Genomic DNA, 21744 nt, shown 5'->3' with positions numbered 1-21744 from the left:
GGTGGTGAACAACAGATGTAGCGCCTAATGGCCTGTGGCTGAAATCAAAGATGTCACTGTACGATTCAAGCAGGAGTCGTATGTCCATGGCCTATGCATAGGTGAGGGCAAGTGCAATCATTTTCGCGAAATCGTCCGTTAAGGAACCACAGCTGTCAGCTGCAATTCGCGCTAATAAAGCACTCTCGACATTCAAACTCTCAATATCAAATTCGCAACCGCTTCAAACGCTGGCCAAGAACATGCCGGCCGGAAGCACTTGAGGACACAGGCTGAAATTAGGAAGCGGTACAAAGACGTCGTTATTAGTAACCGTGACCAACCTATGCGGAAATGCTACGTGCTGGTTCGAAAGCACGTCGATTATGGGGTGCAGCAAATACTCACCGTCAGGAACCTGTGGCTGGCCGGTCAAAGTGACGTAACTGCCTCGGGTGACAGACGCACATCTTGAAGCAAGCACAAGCACGGTAAGGCGGTACTCGAAGCTCCGGGGAGTTGAGGCAGTTCTAACTGAAGAAAACCGGTCGGGCAGCCGATGAGAGCAGAATGAGTGGATAAAAAGTGCAATCCAAAGATAACGTCGAGAGGGCAGTTGTCGATCACAGCAAAGAGAACAGAAGTAGGGCGGCCGGCTATAATTAAACGCACAGTACACATTATAAGAACAACCAGAACGCCGCCGTTGGCCACACGAAGCACTCGGGCAGCTGCTGGGGTGAGGACCTTCTTTAAACGTCTACGTAGACTAGCGCTCATCACAGATACGTGGGCTTCAATGTCGACGAGTGCTTGCACAGGTACGCTGTCTATTTTGACGTGAATTACACTTCTTGTGGGCACAGACAGAGGATTTGCTGCAGTAGTCGGCAATGCAGCACCACCTACGAGGGCCGCATTTCCTAGTTTTCGGAAAGCGTGCGGCTTAAACCCACAGGGGACGAAAGGCGACGTGGCTGAGGCGAACGAGAAGATGGGGGACTTGTTTGAGGTGAACGAGACTGGTGTCCACGCGGCGATGGTGAGTAGGTGTACCACGTGTTCCGAGCAGTGTTGGCGGTGCTGTTAGTCTCGGCGGTGGGAGAAACATTGAGGGTATTTCCATCAGAATGGCTTAGGTTGATCGGCGTGCGAAATGTTGAGGGCCTCGAGTTGCGACAGTGTCGGGCGACGTGAACATTGCGGTGACAGATGAAACATATCGGCTGGTCATCCGTAGTGCTCCATTCAGTCGGGTTGCGACAACGTGGACAGATGCGTCGGGGTGGAGCGAAAATAGTAGAAGGGCGTTCGTTAGCTCTGGGATTGGCGACAGCACACACAGACTGCAAACCAATGCTTTCAAGTTCCTGGCGTACGATGGCTTATACGAGGGAAACTGAAAATATGGTAGCATCAGGGCTACGCAAACAGAAAGCTGCGACCACCATCGCATCCAGTTCACGTCTAACGATTCGCACTACGTCCTCCGATGGCGACGCATGCTGCTCTGCGGGTTGATCTTCACACGTCAACGTTGCGGCACTATTGTGAAGTCTGGCGAATGGCTGCAAGGCGCGTCGGCTTTTGGCCTGCTCGAATTGTCGGTCCTCTTTAATGATAACGTAAGCAGTACAGCAGCTCTTGCACATGATCAGCAATGCCCTTAAAAACGTGCCCGACCCTCTCAGCTTTTGTGATGTCGTGATCGGCTTTACGACAAAGTGCCAGCACGTCCTGGATGTAGGAGACATAGGACTCCATGGGGGATTGGGCACGGGAGGCCAGCTCCTGCTCAACGGCAATTTTACGGCCGGCTGGTCTGCCAAACAACTCTGTCAATTCCTATTTGCGTTGGTCCCAGCTGGTTAGCTCCTCTTCATGGTTTTCGTACCACACCTTTGCCGCGCCTCTCAGGTAGAACAGGTTAGTTAGCATACGCGCAGGTTCCCATCTGTTGATTATACTGATGCGTTCGAACATGGCCACCCACTCTTCAACGTCGGCGCCATCGGGCCCGCAGAAAGTTCCAGGATCCTTGGGTTGCACAACGACAACCGAAGATGACAGCGACATAGCTGGCGGCGGTGACGTTGGAGGCGGCAACGACGTTCATCCCGCGTGCTCACCATCATTCATGCTGCGGACGGTGATGCGACGTCCACATCGGAGCTCCGTTTCCAGCCGTGGTACCCCACATCTCTCACCAATATGTTACGGGGATCTTGCGATCACATAAAAACTATATTTACAATATATATACAGGAGGATTCATAATAGCTAAGATCGCTAACCTCCAACAACACGCAGCAGCCAGCGTCTCCTATCTACTGCTATGGTCACACTGCTATGGCCTGTGCTTTCCCGGAAAGGATCCTGCGCTGCGGTGGGCAACATTGTACAAACTCCTGTGAGCAGCGATAACCTCAATGCTTTCGCTGCGGTGGACTTATCGTTATCGCTCCTCGTTCGCACCCCCACTCATTCGCTCGGCATGCTCTTGAGTCACACAAAGACGAAATGTGCGCCTGAGCAAGCGGAATGAACCAAAGAACTCGTTGTCCCGGAGGGAGAAACAACCTAGGCGTGCCAAACATGGTGATCGGCACGGACAGCCGGGCCATGACGCACCATGAAGGCGGACGCGATCATGGGGCTGACGCCTTGATGGTATCATCCTCTATCTCCCTTGGGAGCACAACGCAGACGCATGACTCCTCGCCGGCAGCACTTCACACATCGCAGGGGACGCTTTCCCACCAGACGCGCTATGGCGCAGCGATCACGACAGAGGCGTCCTGCATCAGAAGGTGCACCTTGGGATCGCTCTATGAGAAGAAAGAGGAGCTGCGTCGCGCGGGCAAGTGGAGCACCACCTGTCGGGGCAGCACCGTACATAACGAGGAGGGGTCATCTGTGTTTGTCAGTTGCGCTGTTCTGCATTGCCGCTGTCTGTCCATCTGGGACAAGAACACGTGCTCTGCGACGACTACAATGCACATCATTCATCCTCCGGTAACCGCAGCTCCTAAAGCACCCGTGGGAACACTGTGGTAGATGCTACACTTCAGGCCGGCCTTGTCACCATAAACACCCAGGAAGATACTTGTGCAGGGGTACCCGCAGCTTCAGCTTAAGAACTATCGCCCACCTAGGCATTACAGCAGAATGCTGTTGGTACATTTTCGCAATGGCTCCTGACATTTGGGGGTCCGCTCACTTTCCAATCCTGCTGACGCCCTCTACCGCTCAATCCTACATGTCAAAGTCCTGTACATTGCTCCCCGGGGATACCTTCCCGCACGTCTTCGCCAACAATTCCAGCAGAGAATTTCTCCGCGCTGTTCAAGAAAGTACAGCAGCGGCCACCATCTGGGCGGCTGTACAGCCTTCACATCCTCTACGGGACCTGCCTCTGCTTAATCTGTGGGCCGCACGACGCCAAGCAGAGCGCCGCGTCCTCCAGACCAATCGCCTTGAGCGCTGGACTGCCTTCTGGTAGATAGACGCCGCCATTCAACGTCAGGCCTACCTGAGGCCTCGGCAGAGTTTACAGAGCGTCTGCTCTACTATCCCAGGTGCTCGTCACAGTTCGAAGGAGTGGAGACTTCTAGGCTCGCCCCTTCAAGGTCCCACGATCAACCAACCAATTCTGTTCGTCGCGATCAGCTTGGGGACTGGCTAGATGGACCTGGCAAAGCGACTATCAGACCACTTCAGGTACCGGTTCAGGACTCTTGTTCCACCGCTGGACCGGGGCAGTCTCCAAACCAGAGCTTCATGCTCCCTGCGGAGCCACCACCATTTCTGGACAAAGGAGCGGATTGCATCCCTGTCTGCCAAGGCGCGCACCTCCTAAAGGCCCATCCCCATCACCTCAGCAGCCTGCAAGGTGTCGGTGTCTGTAGCATTGGTGCATCTCAAGTGGATCTCCCGAGCTCTCGAGTCCCCCCCGGGAACATCAGAATGCAGTCTGCCGTCACAGTGCACTGCTGACTCCATCGCGGACGTCGTATTGAAAGTGTACTTCTTTATTTTTATCGGGCGACCACTTCTCACCACCTAACAAATGTTATCGCTCAGAGCAGGACGCACCTGCATTTAAAAGAAGCTTCTGGAATGTTATAGATGGTTCCAGCCACTGTATTTCCCCACAACTGTATTTCCCCGTAATCTGATTTCATGTTTGCGCGACGCGAATAGTGTAGAACTTTTTGGAAGACACGCGGGTCCCAGCAGTTACTCTGGACCATTCAACGACTGATCCATAAACGCCGATGCGCTTTACCCGCTGATCAGATTTGGACGATGGCCAACTGTGTTCGCCGTTATCGCTGTTCTTTTGGTGTAGCCTGTTTTTGTGGGCACAGGTTCGCCCAATAAAAGTTAGTTTCGTCTTTCACAGTATTGCTACTGTGTTCTTCATACGTCACTGCACGTGACATCTGGTGGAGGTGATTTTCGTCCATGTACCGGACGCCCCCGACAAGCCGTGATCCAAGCCCGGACCACAAAGAGAGCACCAACCTGGTCCCGGACCATCAAGCAAGCCGCCGTCTACAACAGCTGCCCCCGGAGCACGAACTTCTACCTGAGAAGACCAACAAGACTGTAGCCAAGACAAACACAATGACAGCCCCAGGGTCAGCCGTCGTACTTCAACAACCCTGAGAGCCCCCTACCTTCCGTGGAGCTACGTCGGAGGATCCGGAAACCTGGCGCGAAACCTTCGAAAGGATCTAGACCTTTTACAACTGGACATCTGTGGATAAGCTACGACATGTGCAGTTCTCCTTGGAAGATGCCGCGAGGACTTGGTTCGAGAACCGGGAGTCCACCGTTGCAACATGGGACCTGTTCCGCAGTAACTTCCTGAGGACGTTCATGAGCGTTGTCCGAAAAGAAAGGGCCGAAGTTGTGCTGTAAATCTGACGCCAACTACCCAATGAGACCGTCGCCTTCTTCACAGAAGAGATGACCCGTTTTTCCGGCACGCCGACCCGGAAATGTCCTAAGAGAATAAAGCACGTTTCTTGATGCGAGGCGTAAAGCAAGAAATGTTCGCCGGACTAATCCGAAACCTACCGAAGACCGTAGCTGAGTTCCTGACAGAGGGTAGGACGATTGAGAAAACTTTAGAAATGCGCACAAGGCAATACAACCACCTAGTGCTCACGCTTCAGTGCGCCATCCAAGCACTGAGCTCCGTTGATCTCCAAGAGACCATCAGGGCCATTGTGCGCGAAGAACTGCGCAAGGTCTTGCCTTCGTCGCAGCCTCAAGTAGCTTTGATCGCTCACATCGTGAAAGATAAGGTTCAGCGACCGCTGGTAGTTCCTGAGGTGCAAACTCAATTACCGCATCCCCAGCCAGAAGCAATGACCTACGCCGCCGTCGCACGCCGTCAAGGTCCCCCTCCGCGACCGCGCCAGGGCCCTGTAAAGCCGCAAATCCGTCGTCCGCCGCCGCCGCCACCAGCACCGCCACCCGCTGTCCAGCGCACATATGCGAGGAAGAAGGACATTTGGCGCGCCCCCGACCACCGCCCGCTCTGCTACCACTCCGGTGAAGCAGGCCATGTGTACCACCGATGTCCATAACGTGGCCTGGGATTCCGAGCCTTCACCGCCAACGCTCAGCGCCCGAGGGAAGGTGAACGCCCTCGTGACATCGCCGACTACCTCGCCACTACTCAGTGGTGCCCTCGACGACCGTCCCGTTTGCCGTCCCCAGGCCGCTACGTGTCGTCACAGCACCGCCCATACACTGGCCCAGCCCGGGTCCGGTCAGCGAGCCCATATCCGAAATTCTGAAAGCAGCAAGCGATGAAAGTGCGGTTGCTGTTCGTCGAACTGACGAAGATCCTCCGCCGCCGGCGAAGACGCCGAAGAAACTACCTCGACGTCATAACGACACACCGCCGTCCAGACGAAGTGTCGAAGCAAAGAATACGACGACAACCTGACCACGTCCCATACCAGCCACAGTTCAGCGCGACACATCCGCGATCCGACGCCAAGTCCCAACAGTAACGCAAGACAAAGAACCACCGACATCGACGTGCTTCTCGACGGCCACGCAGTCATCGCCTTAGTCGACACAGGGGCCGATTACTCCGTCATGAGTAGACACATCGCCGCCCAGTTGAAGAAGGTTAAGACTGCATGGGAGGGACCTCAAATTCGGACCGCTGCAGGACACCGAATTACGCCGACTGGAATCTGCACGGCAAGAATGACGGTTCATCACCGTATTCACCCTGCCACCTTCGTTATCCTCCAACAGTGTTCACGGGACGTCATTCTCGGCAGTGGCGTAGCCAGAAATTTTGTTCGGGGGGGGATACGCCACTGGCCCCATGTATACATACATGTGTGTATATATATATATATATATATATATATATATATATATATATATATATATATATATATATATATATATATATATATAGAGAGAGAGAGAGAGAGAGAGAGAGAAATTTTGTTCGAGGCAGCTTTAGCTCGGGTGCTCCTATTTAACTACATGTAGAAGGGGAATTCTTTTTTCCCTGTAACCACTTCACCAAATTTGAGGAGGTTTGTTGCATTTAAAAGAAACAGTTTAATTCTAGTAACTACTGGTGTGGAATTTTTCATTTAGGTGGTCAATTATTTATTAAAAATTGGCCGAATCGAAAATTTTCAGAAAACGAAACTATCAAGTTTAAAACTCCGTGACTCAACAATGAAAAATGATATCACAATTCTGTGAATTGCACCTAATAGTACATGTACAGCGGAGAAAATAGATATGTTACACATCAATCTCAAAAAAAATTAGTATTGTGGAAATACGGCTTGTGCAGAACCCTTGTACACAAGGTAACCAATTCACGTAAGATACAAATTGACATAGCAAACTTGTCCGCTTTGACTGTTATAATAGATGCCGTTTGCAGAACCATAATGTCTGTTCTTCATGCATAGCTATTAGTTTGTAAACGTCGCGCTTCTATTTTTTCAAGCTTTCGAATTTTTCAAAATATTTTAAACAAAATTCAGGCCCTACATCGAAGTTGTGTTTCCAACAGAACTAGGATTTAACCTTCTCTCTCAAATGCAACCAATTTCAATAAAAGCGATTAGCAGGATTATCTAAGAAAAGCGTTTCTGCGTTTTACAAGTATTTAAATAGGCCGCGTCGGATTGGGCCCGAGCTAAAGCTTCTTCTTAAACAATTTGTCAAGGGATCAAATCCATGAAAAATAACTGCATTGTCATTGCCAAAGATGCTGCAAACGAATTCTTGAACCCTACGCACAGTCAAAACAATAAAATATGTATTTTTTCATAAAAGAATATACTCGTATGTGCCAAAACGTTTGCCCAAAATAACTGATATCAATGCTTCCATATTTTTGTATATTTATTAAGTAAAGAAAATATCACACGAACTTTAGAACTATATCAATTCGAAACCAGGAAAGCAGTGCATGCCGCTGATATGAAAAAATTAAAAGGCAAAGAACTGAAAAAGTTGAGGACAAATATGTTAATGAAACTTTGTCGTTCAAGAACCGTGCTTACATGCTTGTATATATTCAATGGCCAGTGAAAAATCTCAATGACGCTGTAATTTGTTTAATGTATTACGCAGGAGCAGCTGTCACCGGTCGTGTATCGTGAGTAATTGTATCGAAATTATAGTCGCAACAGAGGGCACAGTATAAGAAGCAGGAATTCTGCAAGATATACAAGGGCAAGTCAAATGAATGTGAGCCAACAACGGGGTACTTTATTTAAAAGTAGTCTTCATGAGAATTTAGACATTTGTCCCATTGACTAACGAGTCGCGTGATTCCCGTCTTATAAAACTCCTTGGGTTGCTGCTTCAAAACGTCTGTATCTGGTTCCCTTGAGCTGTTTTTTCGGTTGCCCCAATATGTAGAAGTCGCACTGTGACAGGTCTGAGCTGTATGGCGGATGCTGCAGCGTTTCCCACTTCAACTTTGCCAGCTTTGTATTAACCACATAAGCGACGTGGGGACAGCCATTGTCGTGGAACAAGATGACCCCATTCGTCAATTTTCGACGTTGTTCGTTCTTGATTGCGACACGCTGCCGTTCTGGCATTTCAGAATATCGGAAACAATTGATAGCCTCTCAAGATTTAGCAAATTCTATCAGTAATGGACCCTGACGACCGAAAAAAAAGTCAACAACACCTTTCCAGTGGAATTGATGGCCTTTGCGTTCTTTGGGCGTGGTAAATTCGAATGTTTCCACTGTAAGCTTTGCCGTCATGTTTCAGGCTCGTAGTAGTGGCACCAAGGTTGGTCCCAGATCACAATTGCAAACAAGAAGTCGTCATCCTCATTGTGATACCTGATCACATGAGTCAAGGCAGCGCAAAACTTCTCCGTCTTCTCGCGATGGATCAAAATCTTCAGGATCCATTGCGCACCAAAGAGCCGATAACCGAGAAGCTCATGAATTATGTTGTGAACCGAACCATGACTGATGTTCAGACCGTCTGCCAGTTCATCGATGCTTATCTTCCGTTCTTGTTTCAGCAGCTCATGAACCTTTGAAATTGTGTGTGGGGGGTGTTTGCAAGATGGTTTTGGTCCGGTCTTGGGATGTCTTTACAACGTCCTTTAAACCGTTTGCTCCAACGCTTCACAGTGGCCAATGAAATGCAGTGTTCAACGTACACGGCAGTCATATGCCGATTAATTGCTGTTTTGGAAACACCTTCAGCTGTCAAAAACTTCGCGACACCGAGCTGTTCAACTTTTGAAGTGTCCATTATGTGACGCAACCATATTCAACCCAGTGTATGAGAGCATTAAAGAACATTTATCTTCACACCTGCGTGTCACTTTTGTAAATGAGATATGCCGTTCTCCTACGCGCATGCCTCGCAGATAATGAACCGAACCATTATTGCGCGGTTAGGGTAGGCTCACTTTCATTTGACTCGCCCTCGTACATTAGAAATGCAAAGATACAATGGGATATACAAATGCGAAAATACGACTTGTTAAAGGACAAAAAGTGTCACTGGAAACAAAGTTCACTGCATGTGTGCACAAAACCTCGCAACAAGATATTTAACTATACGTATAAGTCTCCAATGAGTCTATGTATGTAAGAAAAAGTAACTGTATATAATGCGTCAAACAAGGCAAACAAACATGTTGTACAATCATAGATTCACAGAATCTTAGATTCCGCCCCCATTCCATCCCCCCCCCCCCCTATGTATTGCGCTTTACGGAAGGCGGCGCGCTTGCTCCCCGCTTTTCTCTTTTGCGCACACAAGACTGAGCCACCATCGTAGGCTCACCCATTCCACCTCCCCTCCTACGCTTTCACTCGCACATACAGCATGCAGCGCGTGGTCACGATGTTATCACCCTTGGACATTATACGAAACATGAGGGCGATGGCGACGGCAGGAATGCGCCTGGAGTGTCCATATAATTGTTTTCGCAATAATATAATAAACGTATCCGGCAATTGAAGCGTCCCGTCATCCATTACTTTCCGCAAAAAAGTATCAAAATCGAACTTTCACCATGCGACCATTCGCTGCGCCGCAACAATGTATTTTTTTTTCTGTGGGGCGAAGGCACCGAAATGAAAAAAAAACGCATAGGAAAGTACGTTGGCCAGAATCGAATGCCTACATCGGGCACCTAATGGGGCTACGGAATTAATACCGAAGAAAACATGAGACGCTTGGCCCACTGAGAACCATACGCATACTGCTCAGTATCCTACACCGGCGAAACAAGACTTGCTGGAAAGGTTCCGGTCAAGGAACGGGGTGCAATCCTTCGAGTCCCCACAGTGATGGCGGCGAGCGACCATTCTTTTTTTTTTCTCGTCTGCTAGCCAGAAAGCTTCCAAAACTCTGTCAGGTGAAAATCCACTCGGCCAGAGCAAACCGAACGCCCACCGAAGTGCACCGCGCGGTGGTCGGGGCCATACGAGAATAACATATGCGCTCTGGCTCGCTCTGGCAGCCCGCGGGTAGGGTAGCGAGAACAAAAAAAAATTGAAGAGGCTCAATGTGTCCTCGGCGAATAAAAGTCAAAGTAGAAAAATAAATAAGAACGTAGTTACCTTGGCTGGCTTTAGTGTCTTGACATGGATGTTCTGGCGTAGGTTAAAAAAAATGTTGATATTTTTTGTGACATGACGGCACAAATGAACCACCCCAACGCATCGTCTCATTGGACCTCGCTGCGTGCTTTGTCAACTCGTCTGCAATTGTGTTGATTTGGCTTGTCTCGTTGTATGTTCCTACGTAAGACTTTTAAAAAGTCAATGGACCTTTGGCGTTGATTGTTTATAACAACATTAAACCCACAAAGTTCCGCAATTGAAAATGTAAAGCAGAACTTTGGAAATGTCAATGCACGTTTCACATCAAGAGCTTATGAGATTTATACCCATAAAGTTTGGCAATTCATATCCATGCGCTCCATAGATTCCGTGGCCTCAGTGAGATGGCGTGGCGAGCCCGCTCACCATCAAAGCGCCCTTGAAACTTTGTGGTCGGATGGCACTGCTTGGCGTTATGTGACTGCCGGTGTATGGGCGTTGCCACAAAATCCAACCCGAGTTCGCAATCTTTGCGGCTAAATGTCTTTTCGAGCGTCAAAAAGACATTCTAGACAAAATCCAGAGTGATTTCCGGCGCCGGGGGTCGCTTTTGTCGGCGGTGCATGGACAGCACGAAAAAATTTCGGGGGGGGCTCAAGCCCCATAAGCCCCCCCCCCCCCCCCCCTGGCTGCGCCCCTGATTCTCGGCATGGACTTCCTGAACCAACACGGCGCAATCATCAGCCTGAAGCCTAAGTCAATAACACTGTCGGAAGACCAAGCGATACCACCGGAGAGCCCTCGCAGTCACCACGCCTTGAGTGTGCTCGAAGATGAACTGAGCATCCCGCCTCACTCCAGGATTGTCATTTCCGTCGGCACTAAAACACTTGCCAACGTAGAACGCGTCATCGAGGGTGACCAACGTGTACTGCTAGACCATGAAATTTCCATGGCAAGAGGGATCGCTGACTGCATGAAGGAAAAACTCAAGTGTTGCTGAACAATTTCAGCCAGGAGTTCAAGCACATCAACAAGGCCACTACGATCGCACACATTGAAAAAATTCTGGACACCAGTAATGCGTTTGTTCTCTCCGGAACTGCCGCATCTACTCCGACGACCATAGTTCCAGAACCAGACTTCGACGTAAATCCAAGTCTCCCGATAAGCAAGCAGCAACAGTTCAGAAGCCTTCTCCGACGTTACAAGGACTGCTTTTCGGCGTCATCAAGGATTCGACAAACACCAGTTGTAAAGCATCGCATAGTAACCGAAGAGTGCGCTCAACCACTCCGCCAGAGCCCTTACCGAGTTTCGACGCGAGAACGTAAAGCTATAAGAGAACAAGTCGACGAAATGTTGCGCGACGACATCATCCAGCCGACGAAAAGCCCGTGGGCATCCCCTGTTGTCCTGGTGAAGAAAAAGGACGGAACCCTACGTTTCTGCGTCGATTATCGTCGTCTGAACAAGATCACGAAGAAGGACGTATACCCCCTTCCACGGATAGACGACACATTGGATCGGCTCTGCAAAGCGAAATACTTCTCGTCGATGGACCTCAAGTCTGGCTATAGGCAAATAGAAGTCGACGAGAGAGATCACGAAAAAACTGTCTTCATCACGCCAGACGGCCTCTACTAGTTCAAGGTCATGCCATTCGGACTGTGCTGGGCACCTGCAACATTCCAGCGCGTCATGGACACGGTGTTAGCAGGATTGAAGTGGCAGACCTGCCTTGTTTACTTGGATGACGTCGTCGTCTTCGCCGGAAATTTCGCGATCACCTTAGGCGGCTTGCGACAGTACTAGAGGCCATGAAATCATCAGGGCTCACTCTGAAGCCAGAAAAGTGCCGCTTCGCTTACGATGAGCTTCTGTTCCTAGGCCATGTCATCAGCAAATCCGGATTACGACCCGGCCCATAGAAAACAGTTGCCTTCGCAAAGTTCCCGCAGCCCATCGACAAGAAGGCAGTGCGTAGATTCCTTGGCCTGTGTGACTACTACAGGCGCTTTGTCAAGGACTTTTCACGCATCGCTTAGCCGCTAACGCATCTAACCAAATCTGATGTCGAGTTCAAGTGGCAAACGCCGCAGTCCGACGAATTTCAAGAACTAAAACGACGCATGCAGTCACAGCCGGTACTTGCACATTTCGACGAAGACGCCGATACCGAAATCCGCACTGATGCCAGTAGCCTAGGCCTCGGTGCTATCCTAGTCCAGAAGAAAGACGGACATGAACGGGTGATATCTTATGCTAGCCAGTCACCGTCAAAAGCGGAAGGCAATTTTAACGCGATAGCGTTAAGGAGCTCGTGTCGCAGAAAAGCCGGTGTCGTCGGCGTCGGGTGTCGGCGTCGGCGGCGTTGACCGTGAGCGATAAATCACGGCAGGCTCTTCATAAATAAAAAGCAACTTCCAAGATTGGCCCGGTGGGAATCGAACCCAGGTCTCCGGAGTGTGAGACAGAGACGCTACCACTCAGCCACGAGTTCGATGCTTCCAAGCGGTGCAAACGCGCCTCTAGTGAATGCGGTGTTGCCTTCGAAACCAGCCGTGGAAAGTTATACTGCGGTGTATATCGGTAATTATGAACATGTAACGTACAGAAGTCACAATTACACGAGTTGCGAAGTGCGTTTCCGCTGCATTTCTTCTGCGCTTTCCGCACACGCAGAGCCATCTTGCGGCAAACACAGAAGACCCCCTCCTCTCAATGTACGGCGCTGCCCCGACAGGAGGCGCGCCGCGCGCGCATTGGGACCGCTGCCAGGCGCGTCGCGGGACTCCCTCTCCCCTGACGACGCTTCGCCGTGCTTCCGGTTTAGATTACTATCTATCTCTCTGCCCGTGCCGATCACGACGTTTGGCGTAGATCGTTTTCCCTCCGAGACACCGAGTTCTTTGGTTCGTTTCGTTCGCTCAGGCGCACGTTTCGTTGTCGCGCCGAACGCTGCGTTGCTCGACGTTCACCGCGTGATAGGTGGGCGCTAAGTCCGATGCGGGGCGCATCGTAAGTGATTGCTGTGCCGTAGCGCATTGTCTTATACCCCTTGGCGGGTCGACGGGAACGCTGTCGCGTCCCACTCTTGAAGGCGAAGCTTAAGCGTCCTCCAATTTTTTCTTCGACTAAAAAGAAGTGCCTCGCCATCATTTGGGCTATAGCAAAATTCCGCCCTTACCTCTATGGCAGGCCATTCAAAGTCATCAGCGACCATCACGCATTGTGTTGACTAGCTAACTTAAATAACCCTTCAGGGCGGCTGGCGAGGTGTAGCCTCAAACTGCAAAAATAAGACGTCACGGTAATCTACAAGTCCGGACGAAAACACTCAGACGCCGACTGCCTATCACGAGCCCCCATCGATCCCCCGCCGGAAGACGACGAGGATCACGATGCCTTCCTCGGAATAATAAGTGCAGAAGACTTCACTAAACAGCAACGAGCAGAACCGGAGCTAAAAGGCCTCGTCGAGTATTTGGAAGGCAACACCGACGTAGTACGTAGGGCATTTAAGCGCGGATCGTCTTCGTTCACATTACAAAACAATCTGCACGTAAAGAAAAACTTCTCACCAGTCCGCGCCAGCTACCTTGTTGTTCCGTCAGCGCTGCGCCCAGAAATACTGTATGCCCTACATGACGATCCAACCGCTGGGCACCTCGCATTTTCCCAAACCGTGTTTGGGCTTGTACCCCTATACGCCGACGAGGACTGAACGAGAAGCTTTTGGGTCGCTATTTCGGACCGTACAAGATCATCCGAAGTATTGGTGCACTGGACGATGAGGTCGTGCCAGATGGCACTTCGCTAATAAAGCGGCGCCGTTCACCACCTGAAATAGTCCACGTTGTGCGACTCAAACCTTACTACCAGCGTTAATGAACTTTGGGACTTCGCGTAACTGACCTTTGGACTTTGTTCCTTTTCATTGTTCTGTCACTTTTGTTTAATAAGGGTCCTCTTGTGTTTTGCTCTCTTTATGTATGCGCGACGCCAATAGTGTAGAACTTTGTGGAAGACACGCGGGTCCAGCGTTTACTCTGGAACATTGAACGAGTGATCTATAAGAGCCGACGCGCTTGACCCGCTGATAAGGCTCTGACGATCGCGGAGTGTGTTCGCCGTTGTCGCCGTTCTTATGGTGTAGCCGGTTTTGGTAGGCAAAGGTTCGCCCTATAAAAGTTAGTTTCGTCTTTCACAGTATTGCTACTGTGTTCTTTATACGTCACTCCACGTGGCAGTATAATCCGTGCAGGATGTCAGAGTTTCTGGCGAAGTGAAACCATGGTGCTTCTCCATGTGCAAAGCACTTTTCATGACGTGCCCTACACGGTCATTGGGAGCTCTCTACATGATGTTGGGGTTACGGGACGTCTCCTACGTTTCGCCACGGCTTTTCTCACAGGGCGCTCCCTTTGCGTAAGGATAGGAAAGGCTGTGAACTCCCAAAGGGCAGTTCGCTCCGGAGTGCCGCAGAGATCTGTCCTGAGCCCCTTTTTTTCAGCTTGCCCTTGCCATCTCTCCCTTCGGCCATCCCAGCGGACTTCAGGAATCGCTCTTCATCTCCATATATGTCAATTATGCAGCTATGTGGACTCAGGGTACTACTAGATGCTCTCCAGCCATTCGGTTCTGCCGGCAGTGAATCCTGGAGGAAGTTGTTTCTGTCTTCTACTTCTATACAATGGGCATTTCCGCATCGTCAACGAAGACGAAGGCACTGCTCGTCTAGCCCAGCGTAGCCATACGTCGCCGAGCAATAGAGCTGCCCGGCTGGTCCTTGGTGGCAGCCACATAGGATGGAAACGGGCCGTCACCTACTTGGGCCTGTAGTTAGACCACCTACTCTGATTGAGCGCCAGTGGCCCAGGCGTTCTTCACCAAATGCTAAAAGTGCAAGAAGCGGTTCGTCGTCTCCCGTTCCGCTGCACAGCATGCACGCAACACTAGGGTATGCATCTATGCGCCGCAGTAGCTATGTCCGGGCTTGTTTATGCGCTCCGCTCGTGGTCCTACCACGTGCTCTCGTTCACCGCCTACAGCTCCAGCACCGGAATGCCATCCGATGATTCTTTGCTCGCCAAGGACCTCGCACATCACTGCCATGCTGCCATCCTTGCTGAGGCAAACACTTGGTAGCTGTCCCTACTACTGCTACAGCGTAGCATCCATTACATTCACAGGCTACATCCTGCCCTATTGGCACGGTTTTGCTCTCGAGGTTGCGATGGCGACCCCTCTCGCGCATGGGCAGCTGTTGCGAGTTGTACGAGAACGTTGTCGGCCGTCCTCCTACGTTAGCTATCCGACCAACTCCTCAGCACCATCAGCCACTGTAGGTTTCTACTACACTGGAGGGTCTCTCAAAAACGTTGTTCCCACCCAGGTACAGCACATGCCTGGCTCCATCCCCGACCTGCTCCGAGCGCGGCGAGGACGAAACCATTGACCACCTACTTCGTTTCTTCCGCACATTCTCTAAACACAGGGCTTACTCTCTACGCGTCATTCCGGGGCATGGGGCACCCAGCTGTCTCCGCATCGCAGCGGCTGTTTCCCGGCCGGCACCACGGCTCCGCTTTCGGGCACCTTGTCACGTTTCTCAAGGACACAGGGCTGGCGTGTAAATTAGTGTAATCGCACGGATTATGCGGCGAAAGTCCAGCTGCTGCAACGTGCCGAAGCCTCGTCGGTTTCAGTGCAGGGCAAGCCCGCAGCAAGTGGTGGATGTCGGCTTCAGCATTTCGTGACTTGCAGAGTGGACACTCAGGGCGAGGATATAATGGGCGAAAGAGCGGCCACTTCCGAGTCACGGCAGGAGTGAGGGCAACCGCAACCCGGATCCTCCGAAGCGCAACCTCCTCTGCACGGGTAAGACCGCGAGGGAGGTTTACCGCGCACAGGAAGGTATGAGAGCACGTGTGCGGCGCCGGAGGTGCTCCTTTCTTGTTAAAAGGAGCGTGGTATCATCTAGGTGAGAGACCTGAGGCAGTTACGATGGAGAGGTCGCTAGACGGGTCGCAGAATCCGCACGGCTTTGGAAGCTTAGAAGCTCGCGTGTAATCCACTCGACAGATATTGACTGCGGGATGCGTGCCGCCAGAAGATGGATCTGTTATATATTTCAGGGCTGCGACTGGCGCATCCCAGAAGCCGCGTCGCATGGAGGGCATCGGGGGTAATGACGATGCAGGTGGTGGGGACCATAGGAAAGGCAGCCACAGAGCCCAACGCTTCTCGGACAATAAGAAGCTCTGCACAAAAGGAGGAAGGAGGCTCTTGGATTTGAAACAGGGTCGTCTTATTAAGGTCAGGTGCGCAAGGGAAATAAATTGCAGTGGTTGTTTCACAGTCCTGAATGCTTACATCAACGTAAAGCACCATGGAGCCAAGCGGCAGGTGGGCATCTTGAGCTATAATTCGGTCACGAAGCGACGCCGCCGTGTGAGTTGATGTCCGGCGACGTATATCAGTTGGCTTGTTATCGCTCTGCTGTACAAAACTCCAGGGAGGTAGAACTGGCGATGGTGGTGGTAGAAGGGAGTACGAGAAAGCGTAAGCGCTGAGAGCGCAAGTTGCGTGTGAAAGGCTGGTCTTAAGCCTGCAAGCATCACGTCGCTGCTGCACCAGCTCATCTAGCGTGTTCAGCTGTGCATTTTCGTGGAGAGCCACGATCGGGGTGATGCGGGGAAGGCAAGTGATGACCCTCACTGTCCCGCGATCAACAGCCTCAAGGCGATCCCATTCTGCCCTTGTCACTTGCTGGAATTGGGCTTGATAAACAAGGCGTGGTTGCACTACCGTCTTGACCAAGTGTCGCGCAAAATATGAGCGGGCGCTGCCCGTTTAAGGGGCAATGCACCTAATCAAACCCAACGTCTGAATGGCCTGCTATTTAGCGCTGGAGAGCCAAGCAGTTCCAGTTCCCGACTCGGGGACCGTCAAACCCAGAATCCCTTGAAGACGGGAAATAGATTGCCAATCGTCCTTTAGGGAACAATGTTCAACAAATGACGATTGGGAATCTGTTTGCCGTCTTCGGGGGATTCATCCTAAAGTGCAATCACAGACTGACGCTGCTGTATATCAGAATACCTACGACAAACGCCTTGCAAATCAGGGACAACTGGGTAGTGCTCCTGCTTTCGACAGCGGACTATACATTTGTGGCACGTAAAACAGCCCTGTGAATAGGCGGTAAAGAAGCGGCTGCTTGTGAGTAATTAAGGGACGAACCTTCCTTAGCTGGGATATCTGTGTGTTCGTGAGACGCAGGGAAGTGATAGTTGGCGGATGCGGTGCAAAAGTGAACAAGGGTGATGGCGGAAGGTTGATCGTCGCACGAAGCCCGGTCAACGCGCTAGGCGCACTGGGTGTCATGGTCACTGGGTGTAAACGCATAACGACGTTCTCCTCTGCTGGCCTCTTAGGCAGCGCGCTGCCGCTCATCACATCTCCGTGGTGCGGGCCGCCAAAAACACGTTCAATAAAGCAACACATTTCCTATAACGCAACAACTAGCATGCGTGTTCGTTGTTATAAAGTACAGAAGGGCTAACCATACCTCGCTATGTCTGTAAAGTCTGCTGCCACGCATCCGCTGTGCATTCTTACAGCGAAATGAGAATGCACATATTTATCTTCAGACAAGCTGGCAAAAGTAGCGGGGGCGAAGGAGGTGGGATGGGGGGGGGGGGGGCAGCCTCACAGTCAAACATGCGGAGTTGTCTATGAACTCCATTCAACGCTAGAGCCCGGTACTACACCGGCATGAGTAAGGCAATCATGTCGTGCTTGGACCTGTTGGTCGGATCACTAGGGCGCGAGCACATCCACGTAGCCCGGCGTAGATGTGCGCCGAGAGCGAGAAATGTAAGCAATAGAGCAGAATCTGCGCCGACAAGAAGGCGGAGCAGCGCCAGCTTCCGGCGTCACGGAGTTTCACAATGACATAAGGGTCTCTCCCCATTTTTTCGGTCCTCTATTGTTATGCCGGAAGTTCGCTTTAATTCGCCATTTTGTCGGGGCAGTTTCTCCCCTCTTGTTTACATTTTTCGCCTCCGCCGTCGATCCGCTTCAGGCTACGTGGACACGCGCACCACGTAGCGATTCCGTCAACGAATCCAATCACGATGTACGATCGTCATGTCGACAGAGCATTGTGCTCTAGCGTTGGAAGAAGTTGACAGCGAACTTCGCGCATTAGACCATGATGCCGGCCCCTGCTACTTCCTGGCGCCTTTTGTGAAAATAAATCTGCGCACTCTCACTGTGCTACGAGAATGCGCAGACGATGACCTGCAGCACATCATAATCCATCGACGTATGGCTAGCCCATCAGTAGTTTAGGTTAACAAACAAGCATGTCAGTCGTGCCATGAGGCACTGTTTGGATTATTGTACAAGTTACAGGCGTAACGCAGTGATATGACGAGGTACAGCGCTCGCCGACGAGAGAACGCATTTAAATGCATGACTGCGTCTTGAGTAGCATTCTTCTCACGGTGTGTCAAGCTTCACGAAAAAAAGCCGCAGTTTCGCCCATAACGCGAGGCATCGATTGCGATAGCAAATTAGTAGACATATGTACGAAATAACGATGCTAGTCAGAAACTCGTTCTCGTAAATTCTCGGAAACATTATCTCACTAATTGAATTAGCAAGCCTAGTGTCAGCGCGCACAAGCAAACATGAACACATTCCATTGGATGAGTGCGGACACTCCTTGTCAAAGCGCTGTTCCGAGCAAGCGCGGCAGCAGCAGCGAGCGAAGTGACCTTCGTGCGGTCTATCGCTTCAACGCAAGAGCCGCGAGATTATACCGTACACAAAGGTGTGAGCCGTCTACAGATCACCTCCAAGATACGACGCGCGCGACCGCGCGAGAACAACTTTATTGACTCACAAATCTTAGTGGTGCCGTTCAGAGTACGCACTTGTTGGCCGAACGAAAGCCGCGCGGTCGCCCCGCTTTCCTCCATTTATCGCGCGGGACGCTGAGCCGCGATCGTAAGTTCTCCTTGCGCCGGGTCGCGAAGTGCGCAGTTGCTGGCGCACCGCCACGCTGACACCCCCCCCCTCCCTCCCCCCCATCTCCTCACAGCTGTTCGCGCTACGGAAGACAGTGCGTTTGCTCTCCGCTTTCTTCCTTTGCACGCGCCACATTTAGCCGAGATCATCGGTTTCCTTCGCGTGGTTTGACTCCCACATACAGCATACGTCGCGCGGCGACAGTGTTATCAACCTTGGACCTAATGCGAACATTCACGGCAACGGCGACGACAAAAATGCGCTTGGAGTGTCCATATAATTGCTATCCCGATAAAATCTGTTGTAGCTCACGCGCAGTGGCCAACAGTATATACATGTATATGCGTGCTTCTAGCGCGTTGACAGGGCTCGGTACGCGCGATCGACCATTAGCCGTTTTATGTGCGCGCAGACGTAGTTTTCTGTCGAGTCTTGTTCACTCTTACACCGCGTCCGCCAGCATTCTGTTCACTGCCACTCTATGGCGCATTGATGGATGCGGTAAGCAGGGTTCACGCCTTTATTACTAACAACAGCTGCTTCTCGATCATGCTTGCGTGCCACGAGTGCATCGCCAGCTGACAAAAGCGGGAACACTACACGACTGTCATTGACCTGCAAGTCGTTTATCGTACGTTCTGAAGCACACCGGCTTCAGTCCGTGATGGCACGTTAGCACTGTATCCACCGAAGACAGCAAGAATACTACCAGATCATCCTCTGACAGTAGTGCGGTACGTGGTGTACAGCGTTGTATACGCGCTCGTTGTACGCTCTTTGCTTCTTCGAATGTCACCTGGCCAGAACAGCAGCCGGCAAAGCACAGTCCCGCTAACACGGTGGCACAAGACACGGGGACTAACCCAAACTTGGACATACCGCTACTTTACAATGGTACGAGATCTACGGAGAAGCACACACATGAGTCTAAGCCATAGTAACAAAACCGCCATTGTGCCCCGCAAGATGGCAGATACAACAAAAAATACCACGTGACCTTCTCCACACTACTCTTCTAGTGCGGAGACTTGGTAGGGCCTCTCCTCAGTTCCGTCCTCCGTGAGTATCGCGCACCCTTGGTTGTTTCTTTCGAGGCATCTTGCGAGCTCTGACGACGCGGTGGGCTAGCAACATGAACGACCCGGCAGCTCGGCAGCAGGAACTTTCCGGTCGTTCAATACGCCGAATGCTCCGGTGTGAACGTGGCAAGAAAGCGGGTGCACTCAGAGTTGCAGGCAGCAAAATTGCCAGGTTAATTATTTTTTAAATAATAATAAGAGGCGGGGGGGCAGCAGTGCAACGATGTCTTGATTGATTACTCTTATTTATGATTACAAGTTGTTGCACAGCAGAGTGGTGAGTGCTAGGTATCGCATACATTCTTATATTGTGACTATGTGTCGGCCGTACTATTTACTGTCCATTGAAGCTTATTTTCTTCATTAGTTCATGCATACTGGCTGCGTGAACAAATAAAAGTGAAGCCAGTCTTCAAGTCTCTCTGTCTGTGTTATTCAAACACGCTCTAATCCTTCACGTTCTTAATAGATGTGGCTGCCGTCATTAAAAGCCTAGTTATGTTCCCCTTAGGAGACAAGGTTTCAAAGCACACTTGCACGTAAGGTGAAATAAGCTGCAACCTCAAACAAGCTAAATAACTGTTCGCGTAGCAGCTGAAATAGTGAACCATAGATGAATTTAAACATTTGCCCGAAGCAGCTTATGACCACGATACCGCTTCCACTTCACGGTTTGACGTGACACTTCTTTCTGTGTTATTTTGTTGACAGAAGCTGCCTCCACCCTCCAAGAAACTGATGGCAACCGCTGTGACAGGCCGACATTTTCTGAACATGTAGGCTTCTATGAAAGTTTCCCTACCAGTTTGCAGATACCTTGATTTATATACATTGAGCAGCGTGCTCCAAAAGCAGAGTGCAGTTTCCAAACGTCAGGAGGATGCGCATGAACACTTGTGAAATTTCAGAAGGAGTCATATTAACGTCCCACATGATAGTAAACAAATTATGAAATCTAAATTGTTGGCACTCACACTAATGAAAAGAGGATTTTTTTTCTGTCAATGTCGGATATCTCCTGCAAGGCATTCTGGTGGCTACAGAAATTATTGCATTAGAAGAGGTTCAAAAAACACTCGCCTCTATGCTCACACCTCAGCTTCATAGTTACCTGGCTTAGTTTCGCTGTGACCTAACAAATCGAGCGCTCGATTGCTCCTCGCTCGAATACAGTCATTTTGTCATTGGCTTCGTTGTGTGATAACTTTGTCTGCACTTCGGCAGCACTCACTTGTGTGACGTAAGTACGAAGGTAGTCTGCGCGCGTTTCTTGATCTCCGCGATGGCTCGGAAGATCTTGTTTCTGGACACGACGTCCACGCCCGCGTACGGCTCGTCCAGAAACACGAACGGCTGCAGTCCCAGCAGAGCGGCTCCGATGGACAACTTTCGGCGGTTGCCTCCGCTGGGCAATGGAGAAAGATTTACTTAAATTATGGGGCTTTACGTGCCAAAACCACTTTCTGATTATAAGGCACGCCGTAGCGGTGTACGTCGGAAATTTGGAGCAACTGTGGTTCTTGAACATGCACCTAAAGCTAAGTACACGG

The 21744-nt window shown here is 50.8% G+C and overlaps 1 protein-coding gene across 3 annotated transcripts in view; it reads right to left on the bottom strand.

Moving 5' to 3' along the window:
* Positions 1-21744, bottom strand: part of LOC135907201 (phospholipid-transporting ATPase ABCA3-like) — a 314412-nt gene that overhangs the window by 57163 nt on the left and 235505 nt on the right. For all 3 annotated transcript variants that reach the window (XM_070525182.1, XM_070525183.1, XM_070525184.1), the window contains one exon: positions 21426-21599. In XM_070525182.1, coding sequence (XP_070381283.1) covers positions 21426-21599 — 174 coding nt within the window. The remainder of the gene's footprint in view (positions 1-21425; positions 21600-21744) is intronic.

Source organism: Dermacentor albipictus, chromosome 9 (genome assembly GCF_038994185.2).
Source record: "Dermacentor albipictus isolate Rhodes 1998 colony chromosome 9, USDA_Dalb.pri_finalv2, whole genome shotgun sequence".
Classification (NCBI taxonomy): Eukaryota; Metazoa; Arthropoda; class Arachnida; order Ixodida; family Ixodidae; genus Dermacentor; species Dermacentor albipictus.
Note: the sequence above shows the minus strand (reverse complement) of the source record. Positions and strands in the feature narration are given on the sequence as shown.